Here is a 9532-nt window from a genome sequence, read left to right as displayed (position 1 = left end):
CCGTAAACACGACAAAAGCTGCTACAATACTTCTCCTTTGCCCACAACTTTGACGTTAATAGGTCGAACTGTGGAGAGCAGAATTCATATTGTTCATCAGATACACGTGTAGAAAGACATGAACTCCGGCGAATCAAAGCAAGACCTTTGTTTAAATCGTTACACACTTCATTGGGTCTATGAGGCAATACATCTCGCAAAAAGTCGCAATATCCCGAGAGGTATGCGGACTCTCCTAAAAATTTTGTGCTCATGTTTGAGTCAATACTAATTTGACTCGGCAGTAAGAAGAAGAAGAGCATAATTTCTTTCGTCACTCCTCAGCACTTCGCTACTATCGACTGATTTTAGGCCAAGATGAAGATTTTCCTTTCCCTCTACTAAATTATTTTTTATCAGGTTGCGAAAGATCGTAAAAAGCAAAATGCATTAGTATAGTATCCTGAGTTTAAGAACATGTTCTTAGATGAACACGTTGTGGCCAGCCAGGATACTTGATTTGTATGAAAGAACATAACCGAGGAAGTCGAAGTTCGAGAACACTGCACATACATTGCAGTTGACATTGCAGCTAAGGTAAGCGGGAAATGTATGCATACCTTGCTTTTGTTTTGTTTTAACGTTACTTTTCTACGCTGCGTCAATTCTGTTTCACCTGCGTAAATCAATATTTGCGTGCTATGCGCCAGACACGCCTGCTCCGGTTCAGGCTGCCCCCAGGCTGTACACCATGCAGATGTGGCAAAATGGATTTTTGGGCCGCACCACCGGATGTTACTGGACTTTCTTTGCGAGTCGATTGTGTACCTATACATGCAGAAAGCTTATGCCAGCAGGCACACTGTCGAAAAAAAAAAAACAATCGGAGTTTTTACATTTTCCTAAACAAATTGCCAGTGAACGCATGACATTGGTGTTGGTTTTGAGGAAAGGAAATGACGCAGTATCTGTCTCATATATCGTTGGACACCTGAACCGCGCCGTAAGGGAAAGGATAAAGGAGGGAGTGAAAGAAGAAATGAAGAAAGAGGTGGCGTAGTTCAAGGCTCCGGAATAATTTCGACCACCTGGGATTATATAACGTGCACTGACATCGCACAGCACAAGGGCGCCTTTTGCGTTTCGCCTGCATCGAAACGCTGCCTCCGCGGCGGGTTTGAGCGAGGCTTCTGCTGCTCAGTTGAGAAGCGCCTTAACAACTGAACCATCGCGGCGGGTTATGGCGTTCGTCTTTAAATTATGTGGAGCGTATGGTTTTACTGCTACAAACCTACTATTAGTTAACTGCAATAAATAAGTTCATTTTTGAGTAGTCAAATTTATCTTATTGCTAAATGCTTTGAGATATGTCGTTTTATTTTCTTGCGTGAACATATTACTTGTGACACAATCCCATTTTATATCAGAGTAGTGTGACTAATTGTTTCTTTTGCAGATGGCTGAAGAAGAGTAAGTTTTGCACAATTGCCCGTCATCAATATTTTTTACTTTATGTTCTCAGAGGCTGTGACCACGTTCCTGTGATAAATCAAATAGATTTTGCTATAACCCTTGTAGCAAACCACTGTGCATAACTGGCTTAAATATGCCAACTAAGCGGTGCAAAACGTAATTGAAAGAAGAGGAAAATTATAACGCTTACAATGCTGTGACTAAGAGCAAGAAAGAGGTCGAGGCTCACTGGTCATTGAACCAGCCGTGGTGCCATCACTTCGCAGCAAATAGACGGACAATAACGCCGATCGCTGAAATCTTCTCAGCAAAAGCTCCTTTGACATTGCTTTTCTGCTCCTTCCACACAAGCTGAATTCCAAGGAGACGCGTCAAAACTTCAGTTAAAGCTTCATCGCCTTTGCAGTGGGAAAAATTACATCACAGCGAGCGTTTGCACGCTATACAAAGTTCTCTGTGTTCTGATGTTAGCACGCACCTATGTGTCACGTCAGTGAGCTCAAGCTTGTTCTTGGATTCCGTAGTGGCTTCTACAGGACGGGTATACTTACCTTATCGGCGCTTAGGTGCGTCGAATTTTCATTGATCTATGGGCCGCAACAGCCTTTTACCTGATTGACTGAAGGTGTTTCTTTTGCAACCTGGCTCTGTGGACGCAGCTGACAGTCTTCTGTTGATGCAATCTGTGTCGAATAGTTGCAGAATTTCTTACGTCTCCTTAGGAGCACCTCCCATTTCCGCCGTCGCCTTAAGCCGAAAGGTACGGTGTTTGCTGGTTTTGGACACACGTAGGCTGGCAGGGTTACCTGATTGACTTGAGGTGTTTCTTTTGCAACCTGGCTCTGTTGGCGCAGCTGGTGGTCTTCTGTTGATGCAATCTGAGTCGAATAGTTGCAGAATTTCTTACGTCTCTTTAGGAGCACCTCCCACTTCCACCGTCGCCTTAAGCCGAAAGGTACGGTTTTTGCTGGCTTTGGACACACGTGGGCTGGCAGGGTTACCTGACTGACTGAAGGTGCTTCTTTTACAACCTGGCTCTGTGGACGCAGCTGACAGTCTTCTGTTGATGCAATCTGAGTAGAATAGTTGCAGAATTTCTTATGTCTCCTTAGGAGCACCTCCCGCTTACGCCATCGCCTTAAGCTGAAAAGTAAGTTTTTTGCTGGCTTTGGACACACGTGTGCTGGTTGGGTCCCTCATGCTTTTATCCTTCCTGGCTTCACATTTCTACCCCCAATACGGTATCTACGCAGGCCTTCCTTGTCCAAATGCATTTTTATTATCAAGCGAATTTCACACCTCATCCGTTCCCCATGGCACATTAATAGAGACGGAGGTGAGAAAGGATGAAACACAAGAACGGCTTGGGCGGCAGACGATCAAGGCAGGGCTGTTTACCAACCTATTCCTCTGAGCAACGCTAGCCCTACCCATCCCGTTGAGGAAATAACTGTTGATGGATGTATTTAGCTGCCCCCTTCGTTTAACGCCGTCCTTTCAGGCGCCGACGAAGTTAGCATATAGGTGATATAGAAGCCACTGCCGTGTTCTGCCTTTCACTGAGTTTGATTACCTGCTATTCAAGGGCGGCTCGCTCTCACTTGACCGAAGAAATTGTTGCTCCTGTAACATTCGTGTTGCTTTTGCCTTCTGTACTTCTTGGCACATCCTATTAAAATATTATTTATAATCTCCTCTGAAGAATAAGCAAAACGCAACGATTGAAATAATAATTAGGTCTAATAAACAGAAATTCATCCCGCCTGAGAGAGATCTTCAGTCGAGGGTTCCTCTCGCGGCTACCGTCAGCCTTCACAGGTCCCTCAGCCTACTGTAGTCATTCAGGCCCAGGCTCACCACAATAGCTTCCCATTGGACGGGAGCGAGGTTGGGAATAGACGCACTGCTAGAGTGAGTTGCCCATACAGGCGGTATGGTATACAAAACGCATAGAATATATATGGAAGGGAAGCCATTTAAATGAGGGGATATGTTGGATAGACTGTGTAAAGTATTTTGCGTAAGGAGCTGAGGTGATTATACCAAGTAATATGTAATCGTTTGTCGCTCCCACAGGAGAAAGCCTCCTTTCTAGCTGTGGTGATTAACTCTGGTCAATGTCTGTTCCTGCTATCCGGGTGGCGCTTCCCCGCCCAACACATTGAGGACAGTGGTTGCCAGTAAAAGACTCTTGGCCAGGGTTTCATATCGGTACTGCCCTTGGATGAGATGCTGGCGTTTGATCTGAGGATGCTGACTACGTACGGAAATGGGGTCCCCTTGGGTGTGGTGCGACATTCTACTTTAGAGTTCGTGATTCTGTATGTGATGCTAGTCGGCGTCTGAAGAGAATGACTAGCATTATGGCTGCTTCCTCCGCTTAAGTGTAATGATGGTTGATTTGGACTCTAACGATGACGTCTGATGTCTAACGCTGACATTGTCCTATTTGCGCTTATTGTATAGGGCTCAGTTCGCGGAGCAAAATTGTTGTCTTATTTTATAAATTAGTAGTTTTTATTTAATTTCCACGTTGACTTGACTTCTGTGCTATGGGTTTGTGATTACGGCCTCCTTACCACTCGTAATCCCAAAGCGAGCTTCCCAGCTTTACCCTTTAAGTGCAGAAATAGGGCTGGTTTTTCGTATACTACAGTTGCTATTACAGTACAGTATTATAGTACAGGACTGCTACAGTATACTACAGTTAACAGGAACTTTTTTCCTGGCAGACACATTACAGATTTAGTGAAAAGTTAAGTACAATTATCAAGACGGAGAGGTTGATTGATGAAGACGAAACACGTTATAACACTGCTTTTTGATGATTTAAGGGAAAGCAGTCCTGGTGGACGAAAGCTCGGCACCGTACTCATATTTACGCATGAAGTTTGATCTTAGGGCCGGATAAAATAGTCAAGACACAAACGGCCAAAACAGAAATAAGCTGTTTTAATGTTCTGTATTTCGGAGTCCAGATACGTAAACTTAGCGCCCACGTGCGCATTTTGAGCTATTTGTTGCAGAAATCTCAACGCACTTCATCTGCTTCCGTACACGTCTTAAGAATAAATTCGCTTGCATTTACTAACTTCGAAACTCTCGTCTCGCCATTTGCACCTACCTTATTCCGCCTTTCCTGAGGTTGGCGGAAGATCGGTCGGCTTTTCACCGCATTGCGTCTGTTTATTATTGCACTTCTGCTTGCACAAAAATAAAAAAAATGGCGGCCAATATAACGTGTTTAGGCCAATTACGAATTATGTTTGCTAGCGCTTCGGTTGACTTTCTAGGCATCGTTATAAAGGCCAAGCAGGATTCAGACTATGAACGGCGAAAAGAGACTTAAGCTGCCTCTGAAATATATGACGCGCTAGCGTTAATTGGTTATTGCCCGTATATGCGAAATTGGTCATTCACTACTCTATATCATTCCTGCCTCAGAAGTGCAGCGGTTAGGCGATGCACCACTGTCCTGCAGCGGCAGGTGCTGCCACCGGTGGGGCTTGTGAGACCCTGGCGTCTCTTTCCTAGAAACCTCTCGCGACCAATCGTTATTTGAACTGGCACCTTCTACGATGTAGCAGTTTGCACACCATCCGGTACGCAGATACTGTTTACGTAACAAGGTAACGTGACCTAGGCAGCCCAGCATTCACGAAGGAAGGCCACCTGACACAGGTCGCCCGCAAACCGGTTTGAACACAGAGGGACCTCACGCTCAAAGGTGAAGCGGCTTAGAAGAAGCTCTAGAGTTGTCGCAATAAACTACTACGGCCTTAAGCCCAGCAGTGCTTTACGGGAATTGGACGCACATCTTCATCAGGCTACCCCTTTCAGATCTCTGTCAGATCTGCGTGCTAACCACTTGCACCACCTTATAGACGCGATTTTTCTTTTGATGCGAATGCAGATGTTTCCTTCTCGTATCGTACCAAAACACCACATATGAAAAAGTATTCCAGGTCGCACTTTCAGAAGGGCTCTTAGCATTTATTCACAACACGAGATGGAGCTTATAGTCAATTCGCGGTGAACAAACGATATAGCATAATATTTTTATCTGCCCAACTACTCACATGATTTTCAAACATACAGGCGAACCTCGCTAAAACGATGCGGATTATAATGAAACAAAGAATATAATGACTGAATACTTACTCCCTTTCGAGTCTCCTCGAGACGTTACACATTTTTTATCTCGTTCTCACGAAGTAATACTTTTGTTAAAGAGGATTCAACAAACTTATATTATCGCCCAGTGAATGTTTTGCTATAAGTGGCTTAATCTTTAATGGTAATCAAGCGCCAAACGGCGGAAAAGTGAAGCGTAAAACAAGTTTCACTAACCCGAAAGCGACTATTGTAAATCCCTTCTGTATAGCGTACACATTTTTTGCAAGACTTTCCAAGCAAGAGAAGTGCTGCAACGCAAGTGCTAATCGCGCAGAAATAAATTATTTTTCGCCAACCCCCGCCTCCGGCAAAATTTTATCCACGACTGTACTCGCGGTAAAATACAAAATTCTCAACCGAGCTCACCTACTGCTACAGGGAAGCATTGGGTATGTTGAAAAAATGGCCGATCCTTTCAATGTCGTTATTGCAAAGTTCTACTGCATTCACAAGCCGTCAACATTAGTATGCGCGCCAAAGCACAAACTTCTAAATGGAATTTTCACTCTTTTTCAGCGCGGGCATCAAGGATTTTGCGGGATTAGAAGCCTTGCACACGAATTTTACTCTTTTATTTATATATTCAAAATTGACTTTGAACTTTGTTAAACAACCTTGGCATTGAAAATAATAAAAAATAAATATGCAATCAGTAGGAAGCTTTGAATTCCAGAAGCACTAGGGCGATGCAAATTTACAAAAATTATGATAATACGTCACTCAGTATGTAAGCGCACTGTGCCTAAAGAAACTGGGATGCGATAGAAATAGAAAGATAACGCCTCGCAATAAAGTGTATTGGAATAAATCATGTATCTGATATTTTTCTCTCCTCTTATTACTCATCGTAGGGAAGCACCGCTTAATGAGCAGCCAAGGTCTAAGAGGAACTATTACGTCATCGGCGGCATCGCCGTCGCTTTTCTTCTGTGCTGTGGAGCAGTCGCCGTCTTTGGTGAGCGGCTGCCCTTTTTCAGTCCTCAAACCGACAGTAGGTCTTATACGTGCAAATACAGAAGGATCTCACTAGAGAAGCCTTAGATACTTGCGCGCTGTGCTGAAAATGGCATGAATTATAGTTCAGCAGCCTCGTCGAGAAGGCAGTAAAGTTTAATTTTGCAGGTTTGCTTTATTTTATAAAAGACCTTAGAGATGACGACAAAAAAGTCACGGCTAAAGAAATGGCGTATATAAGCAAGAAAATTTTCCACAGCACCCGATCGAATCTATCAAACAAGACTGCGATTACAAAGTGCCACGACGTTAGCTTTAAATGCGCTATTATTTAGTTACATATTCAGACCAGTGTGTGCCCATTAGCCAGATAGTAACGTAGGGGATATACTCTGAGAAACTCGCCCTGGATCTCCCCATTGCCGTTTGAGAACGCATATGTTCGTTGGAACAAGGACGTTATCATACTGCATCATAAAATTTCAGCTGTCAGATCGCTCCCATTGGCGGATGTCGGGATATCTCACATCTGCCTAGGCATAAGCTCACGCCTGCATTTTTTCTACTCTCCCATTCTTATATTAATGTATATCCTTCTATGAACAAGCCTTCTTTATTAATATTATAGCTGCTGAAACCACAATTTACTTGCTATGAGAAATAGAATTTTAATGTGTTAACCCTCGCTAACGCTAGTCATCTGAAATTCGTTTTAACAGGGGATTATGCAGAATGCGCCTGCAATCCAATCAAGGAGACAGCCAATCAAGGCTGATCACGATGCTTGACGTATCAGATATAGGCTCGAATCCTAAAATGCGCAGGGTCTCAGTGTTAATATACTGATCATGAGGCATCCTGCTCCGTGATTTCATTACTCATCACCTTTTTTTATATCTTTAAAAGCGCTGAAGCATCAATAGAAGTATGTGACAATCCTTGGACTTTACGAAAATGCCGTAAGCTAATGTCATGAACGCAAATCTGCTTAACCTAATATAACCTAAATAATATACACAATGATTCTGAGGAGGACTTTGTAATGGATACCATTCGCAGGGTTTCTACGATTTGCGCCGCAAATGTTTTACTGTCGCGTTGGTGGCAAAACTTATGAAACCTGAGCAGGCGAAGTACGCAAAGAATCACCCCCGCTATTTAAATTAGAAGTGGCATAGTGGGTCCGCCTTTGCACGCTATGAGGATCAAAGTATGTGTTCCATACCTTTTGCTTTTTATCTGTGCACGCGCAACAAGTGGTCATTTTAATCGCACAAAATATGGTAAGCAGTGAAAGCCTTGATAGCATTATGCTGTCATTTTTCCTAAAAGAATATGTTCTAATTCCCACCATTATGCGTGTATTATTATTGAAATCAAGCAAGAGAAACTAAAGCTGACGCGTTGTGACCAGTGCGATGCCGCAGTGGAATCTACAGGCTTAGTATATGAGTGGCCGTTTACCCTCCATGCAGTGACGCTAGCAAAGAGGGACGACGTGGGGGTCACCCACAGTCCAATTAGGACGATGGATCGCCCGAAGGGATGCCACTGCGTGTACGTGGGTGACAGCAAGGAGAAACAACCAAGCTACGACCTCGGTGGCTATATCTGCGTTTGCTTCGGTGATAAGAACATTGCCAAGAACACCGGCGGTTTGTGAAGGAATTTGAAAGGCGGGCACGCAGAGAAGAGTATTGTACATGTCCTACAAAACAGAGACAAAAAGAAAATTTCGCACCATATTTTAAGCCTTTGTGTCAATTTTCTGGATTCGTAGGCATAAAGAAAGGGGTCGCGGCTTTTCATGTGAGGAACCATTTTAAGATGCTATGAGTACCAGTAATGCATTCTTTCCTTCGGAGAAAATGCAACATTTTGTGGACAGTATTGTGAATAAATTGTATTCTATCTCGCAATGCACGGAAGTGGCCAGAAATAACTGTATTCCAGGACCGGCCAAAATATAGGCATGACTGCATAAAGATTCTGCTTGCCGCAGTCGCTAAATGTGTTTTGCCCGGTTGTAAGTAGTGTGTTCAGAACAGCGTGCACATACGTTTCTTTTTTCCTGTTTGGCAATGCTTTGGGCCGCTCCTCGCTTCTTGGTGGGATATCAAAGAACGGTTCTTGCCTAAATTCTAGTGTTCTTCTCTTCCGGCTTTAAGCTGCACGTTGCGACGGTGCTTTCTCTTTGGCTCTCTGTTGATTTTCACTATCAACTTTTTCTGCTTATCAGCACCGCTTAAGAGATATTGCTGGACACCTGTCGCACAGAACGCTGGCGCTAGCAAGATTATCCTAGCACGCTTGAATGGTGGAAACTTAACAATGATAATGGTTAGTGCACTTCCCTTTTATGAAGAAAGCACTGCTCTAGACATTCCAGTCCCGAGCAAGAATATTGTCTCGTCTTGTGCTCCGAACTAACCCGAGCTTACCCGAGTTACTCGAGTATGCCCGGGTTTGTTGGGGTGGAGGAAGCTCGGGTAATTTCGGAGGAGTGTCGCTCAGCTGTATCCAAAGGTAATGTAACCTTGTGGTGTAATCTCAAACTTCCGACCGGATTGTGAACAAACATAGCACCGTGGTAGGTAGCAGTTAAATTAATGATTGGCAGCGACAGATTGCTCGCAATGAGCATCATGGGTCGCACAATTTCCACCGGTGGCTGTGATAGAAACAGCCACCTGCGGTGCAGTGGCACATCGCTTAACCGCTGCAGGAATGCGCTAGAGCATTGGTTTGAGGACTCGCCGACATCTATGAATGTTATGTAGAGAATGACCAATTCTGCATATATGGGCCTTAACCCACTGAAGATTACACGCATATCCTTAAGGCGGAGCTAAAGTGCCCACTCAAATTGAAGAATGAACGCAAACTTTTGCAGGTCTTCTCGTTTATGTTTAACCTCTACAGTTTTTTGTGTCTGTTTCGGGTGTAGTAA

General features: G+C 43.9%; 1 protein-coding gene across 1 annotated transcript; it reads left to right on the top strand.

Annotated features, from left to right (window-relative positions):
• Positions 1-1409: 1409 nt before the first annotated feature.
• On the top strand, positions 1410-8319 carry LOC144134791 (uncharacterized). The gene is made up of 3 exons (XM_077667624.1): positions 1410-1449; positions 6480-6583; positions 8058-8319. Exons 1-3 carry the CDS (start codon positions 1436-1438, stop codon positions 8243-8245), a joined length of 306 nt encoding a protein of 101 aa, XP_077523750.1. The 5' UTR covers positions 1410-1435; the 3' UTR covers positions 8246-8319.
• The last annotated feature ends 1213 nt before the right edge of the window (positions 8320-9532 follow it).

Source organism: Amblyomma americanum, chromosome 5 (genome assembly GCF_052857255.1).
Source record: "Amblyomma americanum isolate KBUSLIRL-KWMA chromosome 5, ASM5285725v1, whole genome shotgun sequence".
Classification (NCBI taxonomy): Eukaryota; Metazoa; Arthropoda; class Arachnida; order Ixodida; family Ixodidae; genus Amblyomma; species Amblyomma americanum.
The sequence above is the reverse complement of the archived record's forward strand: the minus strand, read 5'-3'. Positions and strand labels throughout refer to the sequence as shown.